The sequence below is a fragment of the Colossoma macropomum genome, unplaced genomic scaffold, assembly GCF_904425465.1.
Source record: "Colossoma macropomum unplaced genomic scaffold, Colossoma_macropomum, whole genome shotgun sequence".
In the NCBI taxonomy this organism is placed as follows: Eukaryota; Metazoa; Chordata; class Actinopteri; order Characiformes; family Serrasalmidae; genus Colossoma; species Colossoma macropomum.
This window is the reverse complement of record NW_023494802.1, coordinates 35,971,224-35,984,725: the sequence shown is the minus strand read 5'-3', so window position 1 is coordinate 35,984,725 and position 13,502 is coordinate 35,971,224. Positions and strand designations below refer to the sequence as shown.

Sequence of the window (13,502 nt, the reverse complement as noted above, 5' to 3'; positions counted from 1 at the left end):
GAAACATTCAGAGGTTTTTCAATTTTGGCGTAATTATCCTGAGATGATTTGTGGCAAACTTGAGTGATGTAAATGTAGACATCCGACCATCGCAATATCATTGTGATCGAAATGCACTTATGAAGTACCACATGTGAGTGTTACAGAGCCTTATCTTAACTGCCATTTTCCCCAGTGGAAATATAATTACCATATACATCTATATATGCACACTCACCTTTTTAGCAAAATTCACCTTTTTGCTGAGTTCACATGAATATGCCATTCACATGCCTTAGATTTGAAGAAGTTTTCATTTTAGGAAGAGGGGGGTTTCTGAGAGAGAGAATTCTGAGAGAGACCCCCCCATCTCCCCCAAACACAGCAGAGCAGCAGCACATGGTCATTATTCAGCCAACCCACAGATGTAGTATTTCATTTTTCTAATCTAATATGAACTGAAATAACATTGGTTTCATTTTCGCATATTCAGATTTCTCTGTTCAGGAGCTTTTGAACGGTGTGTGAAAAACAGGGTAATATGTTAGTAATAAAGACAGTCAGCGTCCATTTAGTTTATGTCTGAAACTCATGTTGAACGCATTGATTCCTTTGGCCTATTGTAGCTGCTATGAGAGCCAAACAACCGTCTATAAATTACATTGCACGTGGCAATCATTGGGGTCCAAGCACCCAATGCCTTATGGAGCCATATAGGCTTTGTAGCAGATAGAACACAAACTTCATACTAAAGTCAAAAGGTTAAAAAGTGTGCACAATTTAGCAGACATCTCCTTTTGGGACCCTACATGTATTTTAAAAACAAGACAGGACATTCTAAGATCTGCCCATCGTTTGTATTCTCCTTGTGTTGGAAAAAAAACAATATTTAGTAGGGGTGCGGGAAAAAATAGATTCTTAGATGCAACACGATGCAGACGTGGACGATTCTGAATCGATTCACAAATGTCAAAAATCGATTTTGTAAATATTTAATTTATAACCTAATGTTGATGGAACGCGAAGGGCGGAACTTGGAAGTGGGTAAGTGCAGCGCCCGGACAGTCTGTGGCGGCACATAACAAAAACACTACTGGATGAGTGAGAAATCCGACCGGCTCCATCTGCATTAAAGCCAGGTTAGGTCAGGAGTCACAACCCAAATGATAAGAAGAGCCATTTTGTCCTTTCAACAAAAATCAAACCATCTTGGGAGCCACAACATTTATGTCCAGTATGTCTCAGTATGTGTTAATGTCCTAGTTTAGGCTAAACAATATAAACGAAAACACAGACTTGCGCTGCTCTGCTTTAAGCTTTAGCTCAGCTACAGCCGCTTTTCTTCCATCTCCGCCAGAAAACCTTTTACTCAAAAGTTGAGTAGTTTCTTGTAAAATGTCTCTCAGCTTTCGGCTGTTTTATGAGGCTGAAGTCGCTTCGCACTCGCCAGCTTCTTGCTGAACTTTCCGGTTCCACCTTAAATTCTGACTGAGACGCTGTGTATTGCGGCACCATTTAAGGTGGAACGGGAAAATTAGAAAGAGAAGCGACTTCATCTTCGCAACTTTTTAGTTAGTGTTTGACAGTCTCTCGTTGCAGATTTAATGTACCAGGAAACCAAGAGCACTGCTTATAAATGCAAATAAGTCCATTCATCTCCAAATGTTCGTCTGTCTTTCTCTTTTCCTTTTTTGTTCGCTACTAGCCAGGCGAAACCTCGTTGCTACGTGACCTGCAGTCTTTCGCAGAGGTTTAAGTTTCTGAACTTGTCATCTTTTTCACTGCTTATCAGTCACGAGTTATAATGTGTGATATTACCAACTGAGCCAGCTTCTAATATTATTTAATAATTTACAATGATATCTATTAAAACCTTGAAAAGCAGCATGCCATTGTCTGCACTTGTTGCACAATATTGACTCTTATTTAAATTATGGTAATTAAATCATGTCAATTATCAGTCCAGGGTTAATTTGCTGTCATTTTTAGCTACAAAATACCTTCTAAAGTAAATGTTACAAACGTCTAAAATATTTTTTTTGTTGAGGTCTAAAACCAAAAGTTGCAGCAACCCTTATCCTTACATATGCCTTAAACTTGCACTTGTTCTCATTCACATTCTCTCTCTCTCTCGCTTTCTCCAGGTTTCAGGATGAATGCCTCCTCATGGCCCATGTTCTTGCTGAGGACATTGAATGGGGCAGAAATAGCCCCAGGTTCAGCATTCAAGAAGGTGAGCTCTTTAACTTACTGCCACTGTTTTACCCATTTCTAATGTCTACGTTTATATTTTGCAGTTATATTAATTTTCGTATCGCAAAGAAATGGCATAGTGTTTAGGTCATATATAAAACTGAGTTATACATAGCTGTCATTTTCTCAGCAGTATTCTTAAATGTACATATATCTCCTGTCAGGAACCTCCGAGGCCTCCTCAGAATGGATTTAAGCCAGGCATGAAGCTAGAAGCAGTGGATAAAAAGAACCCGTACCTCATCTGCCCCGCCACCATTGGGGAAGTGAAGGGTGACGAGGTCTTCGTGATGTTTGATGGCTGGAGGGGGGCATTTGATTACTGGTGCCGTTACGACTCCAGAGACATCTTTTCCTGTGGGCTGGTGTGCAGTGACCAAACACAGCCTGCAGCCACCCGGAAACAGTAGTAAGTATTTTTTTCCAAATCACTGACCTCACTTGTAAAGATGCCTTTTTTTTTTAAGTACTTTATTTTACCAATTTTAAAGAATGAAAAAAATTCTGATACCCAATTTTGGGCCAGATTTATAAAACACAGCACAAGATTTACCATCATGGTAACAGCAGATGATTAAACAATATATTTAAAAGACACGTTTTGATCTGTTTGGACTGAGCATCATGGCAAACTTTCTAACTGCAGTTGTAGGAGAGCAGAGGAGAAAAAAGACTTGCTTAAGCTGGATTTCATATTGGCAGATTTAACTGGCACGACACTTAAAACAGCCTCTTCTTATGGATCAAATTCAATGTTTGTTGAATCCCCTTCCTGTATATAGGAAGTAAGTTTAGCTTGTAATCCAAATAAGTGACGAGTAAATGGACATTTGGAGTTTTTACGTTTAATACTCTTTTTCAATTTACAATGGATTTTATAAACAGTTCAATTTAAACGTGAAAATGACATTTTGCTAGTGAAAATTAATTTCTTCCAAGTAAAAACTGATTTTTTTCTTGTTAGTATATAATATTTAATTTTCACATGTGCAATTCAAATAACTGATATCAAGAATTAAATATGTGTTAGCTGAAATATAATATATAACTTTCACATGCCTGAATTGAATTCCTGAAACCTAAAAAATAAGAAACAAAAACTAAACTGATTTGCCATAGTAATTAAAGTTTCAACACATCACTTTAATGTTTAATTGTAATAAAAATACCAAATGTAAAATTTTAATTTGTGTTAGTAAACGTTATTACTGTAATTATAATAAATTGGGAAAAGAATCATTGTTATTGTTATTATTATTATTATTAATTGAAAAAATCTTACATGCTAAATCATAATTCTTACAATTAAAACTTGAATTTAAAGATGTTATCTTAAGTCATAAGTGTCAATTATTACTTATTACTTTTTTACTGTAAAGTGTCTATACATATTTTTGCATCTGTTGTAATGATATATTTATAAGCAAAAATGCTCTTTTGCCAAGATAAATAGTTTTAAACAATTTGCAAAGTCCTCACTTCCAAAAAGATTTAGGCATAGGGCTGAACAGTTTGAAAAAAAATCTGAAATCTGCTATGTTTCTTATCTAAATTGTCACTCTGATTTCAATAGTGATTATTGTCTATAAGTTCAGGTCTGCCTGATTTTGTTTTTTGGTGAAGAGCACCAGCATATCCACTTTTTCTGGCTGAGGACTATATGTTGTGTGCCACACTGCTAGTTAATTGTGTTTTTATGTACACAGTGCATGGGATGTTTGCTTCTTGTATTTAGATCTGAATATCTTAAAGGCCGTTCATGAGCTCTCTGTTATTTGGCTAAATTTCCCCACTTAAAACTTGTGAAGATGATGTTGCTGATAATGTTGGCTGTAATTTAAGTTACAGCCCTTGCAGTTTGAAAATTGCACTCTTTCAGATTCAGCCCTATTTGGGTGCCTATTGACATCTAGTGTTTATTAGCAATGCCAGCCTTATAGCTCCAGTTTAAAATTAAGAAGCAAAATTTGGACACCAAACATGTCTTGGCTCATTGTCTACATCTGGGGCAAGTGGACAATTGTGTAAATTAGATTGTTCACCTAACCATTCCTTTAAAACACAATAAGGCTTTTACTTAATGAAAATGTTCACACACAAACCACTTTCTGCCCTTAGGTTTGCATGTGATGTAATACACTATTTCAATTTCTAGATGCGCTTTATTGGCAGAATTCCTACTGATGCAAATAAATCTGTGAAATGTTTATGTAGAGCAATTTTATCAGCCATATATCACTTGGGTCCTAGTGTATCCATGAAGATAAATCTTGATTTTGTGTGGTGAAGGGTGGGGATTCATACACAGCTTGAGCACAAATACCAGTACATTTTTATGTTTTGAATTCCATTTATGTATTAAGGGTGCATTGATAACCACCATGTGTCTCCGGTTGCTTGTCTACCTGTTTATAAAAGGGTTTTTCTCGAGCTCTCTTGTAAGCGAATGACCACTAGGGAGCAGTGTAGCTCCATACACATCAATAGCAGACATGCAGCAGTCGCAGTTAAATTAGGCTGTTGTACTACATATATTGTAATTATTGTACTTGCCTTTGTGCAGTAAATGTAGTATTGACACATTTATCTTAATATACACTGTTGTATAATTATGAGGTAAATTCACTACAGTTTTGGAAGTGTAATGATGAAGATTGCATGTTTAATTTATTTCAGACTGTACTGGTGTTACTGGTTGAAGGAGAAGGGATTTTCAGTGCCTGTTTTAAGCCTTATTTCCAACTATTTTTCTCCTCTCCTTTCCTCCAGGCTTGTAAATTTAATTCGAAAGAAAAGAGCACTTCACATGAGACCCTCCATATCATTCTTATTAACTTTAATATGTAATAAAACATGTTGCCATGACGACGTACCCTAAAGATGTGTCTTATACTACAATTTTATCTTCTATTATGTGAGAATTATGATGGATTTGATGGCTTGCCAGGGCTGAATTAAACTTTAGATAAGATTAGGTAACATAATGGGAGTTAATTGAAAAGTACCTCCATTTAGCTCAGACAAAAGCAAGAGCCGGGCTCTCAGGTTCTGAGCTGTCACTCATTCTTATTGTCATGGCAACTGTGGCACTGACCTCTCATTTTCCAGTCAGCGCGTTCAGTTTGGAGCTCCCTCCTCCATTTAGAATTAAAATTATTCAATTAAAAAGACAATTAAGTTCGCTTAGACTTCTGAGTTGTGAATTATTATCACAGTTGTGGTAATTGAGGTTGGTGGCAGTGAGGAAATGAAGATCTATATCAGTCTCAAAGTGACTGGCACTCTCTGTAGCAGCTTTTTTTAGCCAGGGTTTTTCTGTGAGAAGAGCAAGATAAATTGTATATTATTTATATTGAGTTTATATTGAATATTGTACATTGAGTCTTTTTCAACTCAGGCACTTTAATAGTTTATGGTAAAGTTAAATTTTTAAATATGCATGTGTAGAATAAATGGAGACTTCTGAAAATTGATTTAAGCAGTAGGTAAAGCTGTACATGCACTCGCATAGTGATGTGCATTGATTTCAGATACAAAACAAGTGGTGGCCCTTTAATAACACAACAAGTACAAAAGAGGGCAGTCGGTAGACTTTGGAGAATTCCTGGTTGGTTACTGTGAGCTAATGTATAATTTGCGCATATAAGCAAGAACACTCAGACAAACTATAAAGGTTACATCTAAGTGTACATCTGTAGTGTGGCCCTGTTTTGAGTGGTACAGCCCTTGTTTGCTGATTGCTGATTGAATCTTGTAAAGTGGATATTAGATGAAGCTTCTTATTCTCATTTCCGGTTCCACCTTAAATGATGTAGCAGTTGCATTAGACATCTGTATGGGTGCTAGAGTGTAACTGTAGCACCATTTAAGGTGGAACGGAAATTCAAATAAGAAGGTAACATCAGTCGTGAGAGATTAGTGTATCAAATTCAGCGTGATGGTACTAGCTGATGCAGCAGACAGTGCTCTGCAGAGTTCATCACTCTTTATGCATGTACTGATGTAGTAATTTTTTATATTTCATTTTCATAATAAAGATTTTAGAAAGAGTGTGAAGGCAGTGATGTGTCATCAAGTGAAAATGCACAGCTAGCTCATAGATCCTCCCGATACCGCGTTTCCTCACAGTACAGACGTAAAATGCACTATGATTTACAGTTTGTGCCGACTACATGACTAAAGTCAGTACTGGGGCTGTCGTTATCAGTTACATTAGTAATCCAGTATTGATTATGTGCTGATTATGTTCAAAAAACTGAAAATTAAAAAAAAAAAACATGTAAAATAGACTACAAGATAAACTAGGAAGCCTTTAATGGGGAATTCCACCAACTTCTCAAAAGTTCTGCATAATTAAATGATTAAGATGTAAACAAAGTCGTTCAGGGTGGTTTGATGCAAAATGTTCCATTGTATGTTCCATCAAACCACTCTGAATGACTCTGTTTACATCTTTACAATTGAGCAGAAATTTAGAAAAAACTAAATATTAAAAATATAAAAAGCACTGTGGTAATGTGGCAGAAGATGCATATAAATGAAGCCTTACTTCAGTAACTAATCCATATTCTGCAGTGTTTGCATACCTCATCTCAGACAGAGGTCTATGGTCATCACTGTGTTACACTTCTCCTTTATGTCATTATCTGTATGTGGTTTCTATATAGGTTTCTTCCTATTTTGTACCTATTGTCTTGTATTGCACTTTGTTTGCCTTGATGTTTAATGTGCTTATACAAAGTGATCTACTTGAATTCTGCCAATTTAATGTGTGTGTGTGTGTGTGTGGGGGAGGGGGTTCTTGACATTTCACACATTGGTATTTTTTTTTCCCCTGATGCCCACTTAAACATTTATGTGGTTTTAGGTTTCATTTTTACATGACCATTTTCCAGCTTCTTCTGCATTTAAGACTGATATATGCAATATATATAGCTTGTCTTGTATCTTTAGCATGAATGTGTGGACCTAAACTGCTATAGGCTGAAAAGGTGGATATATGTAAATGTCTTGGATTTTGTGACATCGCAGAAACTGTGAATTCTAAACAGGCTGTTTTGCAGCTTAGTTTCTGTATATAAACTGTTTGGAGTGGAGAGTGAAGATTACATTTTTACACTATTAAAATATTAAATCAAACTCTTATTTAAAGACTCTTATTTAAAGTGAGAAATTCAGTTCTGCAAGATACAGGCCCTTTAAAAAAGGAGGAAACGAGAGGGGTGTTGAGGAAAAACCAACAGGGGTAGCTAAAGAGGCAGAATAGAGAGGCAATGTGAGGAGAAGAGCAGGAGAAATGAGAGAAAGAGGATCTATGTCTGACAGGACACATTAATATGCTCATTTGGTTTGTTTGCAGAGGGCGCTGAAGCGCAGGCCTGGCCACTTTAACTGCAGCTGTAACTCACATTAAGCACCGTTTTACGGTCTGCTGCAACTGTGACAAGACAAAGCAAAACTTGATCTTTCAGGAGTGCTTTCTGGCTATGATTCGTAGTCTATGGGGAAAAATTCATAGACCACCAAATATTCATGTGTAGTCAGAACCTGGATATATATCATAACATTCCCCCATTAAACAGAAGGGTGTATTGCTAGTGTCAGTTACGCTGCTTATGTTTCAGTGTGACAGTGTGGAGATCCGTTTCAGTGCAGTCCAGCCCTTTTTCCTGTACAGTCACAGCTCTGTTTCTCCATGCTTTCTATTGAGGCTCCTTCTTTGAGAGGTGTTATTCATTCATTCATTCCACAGTGGAGCTTGATTTTCTCAGATTTAAGTGCTGTTTATCTGATGGGGACTGTTTTGGTGGTCCACCAGGTCCTGCACGGTTGTTAGGAGTCCAATTTTCTCTGTATCTTTTATTCATTTTTTAACTCCAGTTTTGGAAACTCCTGTTTTTTTACTCATTTTCCTTTTGACTTTTGGCTGTTTTGACTGGAACTGAAAAAATAAAGGGACATTTGCACAGCAGTGCACATAAATCCATGAATACTCAATAAAAATTTCTTTGCATGGTTAAATTATTTGGCTTCTTTATTATAGGAAACCTGATGTGTGTTTATCCAAATTGCCTTTTCTGCGTAAAACCAAAAAGGGTTCTGCTATTCTTATAAATTGTAGAATATATGTATTTTGGTAAAATATAGCACCATTTTTCTTAAGAGTAAGTTAAAATATCATTTGAAAGTAATCAGAAATGTACCAAGTCATCAAAATGTTGCTTAAGTACACAGCTGAGTAGTGTGAGTATATCAGCGAGGAGGAAGGTTATTTGCGTGTTTAACATTCTATTTCACATTTTCAGATTTATCTTTTAAGGCAAAAGATTGTAAAACAACGCCTCAGACGTCAGCGGTGTAAACACAACCGTTTCTTGTAATACCTCTGAGGGAGCTTTCAGAGTCAATGAACTCCCCAGACGTCTGGTTCCTATCTGAACTGCTGTGACCCTTTCTGACTCGTCAGGTTGCTCTACAACAGAGCGCTGCACACCAAACCGCTCTACATGAGTTTGTTTATGCCTCAGCGATTGACCTTTGAAGACGTTTAGAGAAGTCGGTGGAATTCCCCTTTAAAGTAAACTCAGTCTTGTCCTGCTTTGCCCCTCAGCCATTAACACCTGTGTACGCTGTGACGGGGCGTGTGCGGTGGTTTCCCTCTTTATCTCCCGCCTCCTTCCCTCCCTCCGCTCGCCGCAGTGGAGGAGTGTTCAGCAGGTCCTCCTCTCGCTGCTGGTGTTGGCGGTGTTAGACACAGAGGAAGAAGCGCCTTCAGCCGCGAGCCGCTCGGCTTCACAGCTCCTCTCAGTCCGACCGCAGCGCTCCGTGCTCTGCTGTTTGTTTTGTGTTCTTCCGCCGCTTTGTCTCTGCTTTGGCTCCGTCGTGTCCTTCCGCGCGCGTGGCTCTGGACGGAGGACGGAGACTCCGGCACGAGCACAGTAAGGTCGGGGAGTGTGTGTGTATATATGTATATATGTGTGTGTGTGTGTGTGTGTGTGTGTGTGTGTGTGTGTGTGTGTGTATATAGATATATATGTGTGTGTGTGTGTGTATATGTGTGTGTGTGTGTGTGTGTGTGTATGTGTGTGTGTGTGTGTATGTGTGTGTGTGGGTGTGTGTACATCATCCTCCCCAGCTGTTTTATTTTCTGTTTGAAAGTCGCTTTTTTTACCGCGTTGGTCTTTCTGCTCATGCACGCGCGAGTGTAAACGGAGGGTCTCCGCTTCTTTCGGAAAAATTCATTAAAAAAATAGTTCTGTATTTTATAACGGAGAACTCAGGACTCGTATAAATGTGTGGATTAATATGGAGGCGACAGGTCATTTACATATTCAGTGAGCCGCTCTTATAATGTACGTTTATTTACCAATTATTGAGTAATACAGGTGAATAAGGTAGTTAAGAAACAATAGATATCACAACTTTCTCAGCTGGTTACTGATATTTTTCCAAAAATAATGACACGTATATATGCAAATGAGACATTGTCTAATTCAATATGCATTAATTTATGTATTTTTTAAAAAGCAAACGGGTGATGTTAAAATTAAAATCTAAAAAAAAAAATTAAAAAGGATTTTACACAACAGATTGTTGGAATATTACAGTTTTATTGTTTAAACAGCAAAACACTATGATTTGTTATTATAAAGTTGTCATTTTGAAGTGCAATATCTAGCCTAAAACCAGCTATTAGCAGTATATTTCTGTAATGTCCTTCAGAACTGAGCTTAGTATTGAACATTTCTTGAACACAGATATTCTGAAAACAGATATTTGGTGTAGAGAAAATCTGACTTTGAGAAACACGGTTTTATGAAGCAGCCTCAGAGCTGCAGTAGCCAGTGAGATCTCAGAGAACGTGCACGGTTTGAAGGAATGTTGTCATTATTGCAAAGGAAATTGACGTTGGATATTTTGACCAGGTTTTACAGGAAACAAGCTTTTCTGTGATATGACATGATGTAGTTATGCCAAGTGTGATAGAGCTAAATCTTCATACAGGTTGGTGGATTTTGGAAAATACAGTGAGACACAAGTGGACGTGAATGAACTGAACACGTATTCAGTTTAAGTGTAGCTGAAGGAATTCTTGAATGGTTATTGTTTTTTTTTCTTGTGTGTGTTTTGTAATCGTGTGAGCCAGTGTTAGTCAGGTGTGTGTTTTCAGCACTGGAGTTTTGTTGATATTGATTCACTCACTCAGATTCACTTACTGTGGCATTAAAATTTGTGGTTTTGCAACCCTAATAAATGAGGTCAGATCAGAATTTGAGCAGTATACAGTTGGTATCAGCAAAGATTGGTATTGGGTGATTTTTCCTCCGAATAAGCAATTGGCAGTCGGCCCATTTATTATCTTGATTTTGGCCGTTCTGTGCTGCAGTTTTATGACGTAAATAGGCGAGTCAGGCAAGTGCACTCATGCTGTATTTGGATGCTGCGGCCACAGTTGTACTAAAATGTTGTTGCATAATTATGTGTGACTCATTTTGCTAAATTGCCAGTTACCTCTTACTTTTGATGTAGCACTTTACTTGACTTGTATTATGTAAAAAAGGTAACTGATTTCTTGTTTTAGAATTTAAAATGCCAGTTTGGCCCAATAAAGAGCAAATTATATTGTTTATGTTGCAGCTTTGGTGTTTTATTCACTTAGCCCACACAATGTGAGCTCCAGTGTTGGCTCATTAAAATAGCCACAAAAAATCAGCCATCGGCTAATTCGGCCGCAAAGAAATCGGGCTAACACTGTACTGTGGGGTGCAGTTCATAAGCTGACACGATACCTACATAAGTTTGTCTTGACAACTGACATAACCCTACATAAACGTTTATAAATGTAGTAGTAGATATCAGTAGATGTCGTCTGACATAAAGGCTACTTCATCAGAATTGTCAAGTGTAACCTTTATAGCAAATAATGGCTGTTGGAATAAGCATTTATAAACATTTATGTACGGCTAAGTCTGTTGTCACGACAAGCTCTTATGTTTGTGTCACATAGCCTTACGAACACTGCTCTACAGTAAAGTGTAACCAAAATCAGAATCGGCCATAAAAATTCATAATCGGTATCTTTGTGGAATTCATGTGTTTCAATTATTTCTTCTCACTGTGCGTAATACCATCATCATCTAGTGTCACTGCATGGTTGCAGCAGCTGGCTTGCAGTTTTTGCTAGCATTCAGTGCTGAAGCATCAATGCAGGACTGCCTGAAGTGTGGCCCTCATGCAAAGTTACCCCTAACCTCGAACCTCAAAGCCTCAAAAACGTACCCCTCACCCATTTAGAGAATAAACACTTTTTATATAGACTTCTAAAATCAAGCCGTCATTCTGTAGTCGGTGTCATGCCTATATAAGAACCTCTGGATCCAAGCTGGTTTTCTCTAAGGGAAAAATGAATGCTGTTTTTGAAAATCGCTGCTGTCATACCCTGATACATTTTTATTGTTCTCGCATTATTATTATAATAATTATAATTATTATTTATGATTATGGGTTTGTTAAGTAGCCTAAATCCGACTATTGTTACACGCAAGCTAACACTGCTGTGCATAGAACCGACATCATAACATTGGCAACCACAAATATGTAGTATTCACATAGCTTTGGCAGGTTTAGCCTGCAGTTTGAGAAGCTGGAGTTGGGATGTTATAGTGTTGAAGTTTAATAGTAGACTTTTTTTAATGTGCGTCATTTATGTGTAAATGTCTAACTTAGCTTGCATATCACATCTGTGTAGCATTATTCATATTTTAACTGCTAAACAACCTAGTAACTCAGAGGATCCAGTTACATTAGAAGGGGGAGAAGTGTAAACATGACAAACTGGTTTAGAGCATTTTAATTTTCTCAGGACAGCTGTGATGTTTAAAAGTTTTTGCTATAGAGAAAAATAGCTTAGACCTGGAGTTGCTGATACGGGCAAGATGCTGCCTGCAGAATGATGCACAGAAGTCTGTATCCTGTTAAATTCTTATTTCCTGTTGAAATTGTATTTTTGCAGTATTTTAGAAACATAATCTGGTGCAGTGTCACAAAATACTTTTCTAAAAACTCTATTTGAAACCTACCTACCTTCTTTATTTGTTGATTTGTCCCCTTGGCCCACCACAAACATTGCGTTTTGGCCTCCCACTGTGTTTGGCCTCAGAGCTGGTAATAAAGTTTGTAATGAAGGCTTGCGCTGCTCGGTCATTTGTTCTGTCATTTGCTGTTGTTGTTCAGGATGCACATGGATCATTCACGTTATGTTATTGATTAGGATGTGCGCATGCATGCGCATTTCTTGTTTTGTTCACTTTTTCGCTCCTCCTCACTCTTCATTATCCTTTCCTCTATGCTGGCGTTCACCATTTTCAATGAGTTTGTTTCTTTACACTCACACAGCCGTCTTGGCCCGGCCACAGATGCACCACACCGCACACACACTGTCTCTGGAGGGTAATGGGTCATGGGGAAATGAAGCAGCGCCCCAGTGATCATTCCCATATGCTGCTGTAACAGCGCTGAGGGGACTTTAGCAGAACGTTCCAGGGCTTTTTCCTCTCCTTTTAATCTCCCTCACTCACACTGCCCTCCAATTTTGTCATACGAGAGTTATTTAGGGTAAACACACACACACTCCCTCTGCCTGTGAATCGCTTTCTTTCTTTCATATAGTCACACTCGCTCACACACATACGCACACACAGAGTGCAGCAGCCTGCTTTACACTTTTGACTTTTGACTGTTCTTTTATGTGCATTTGCCACTTGCATTGTGTTTAGCATGTGGTAACCTTTGTGAGTGTGTGATTTGTGTTGAATGCATGTGTATGTTTTGAGTTATTCACTTCTGAAAGAAGTGGTCAGTACAGGAAAAAGGAGTTATGTGGTCTCAGAAAAGCCTCAAAGCTGTCCTTCACCCCAGAGCATTTCACTCACCATGTGACTGTCATCATTACTCAGTTTGAATCTCACTCAAACCTTTCTGCACGTAAGCTTGATGGTGACTTCTGTGCTGTTTGGACGGCTTTAGTTTCAGGGAGGTGCTAGAATGTAGCCGTTATTACAGTATAGTACTGTGTAAAAGTCAGCGACCGTCTTTAACGTTTGTTCCATTTCCAGTTGAAACAGCCATTATATACAAGATTATTTTTTTCTGTGTCAGTAAAAAAGCAGAATACATGTTACACAGAAGCCTCAGCAGCTAAACATAACATAAAATTTTATTTCAGTAATTATTGTGTCCTCTCTTCACCTTTACTGCAGCTTCCGTTCTTT

At 37.9% G+C, this 13,502-nt stretch overlaps 1 protein-coding gene across 1 annotated transcript in view; it reads left to right on the top strand.

Annotated features, from left to right (window-relative positions):
• Nucleotides 1–13,502, top strand: part of LOC118822029 (sex comb on midleg-like protein 2) — a 54,770-nt gene that overhangs the window by 25,788 nt on the left and 15,480 nt on the right. Inside the window, 3 exon segments of the mRNA XM_036590825.1 lie at nucleotides 2,124–2,212; nucleotides 2,397–2,582; nucleotides 2,584–2,641. Of these exon segments, the coding sequence (XP_036446718.1) occupies nucleotides 2,124–2,212; nucleotides 2,397–2,582; nucleotides 2,584–2,641 (333 nt within the window).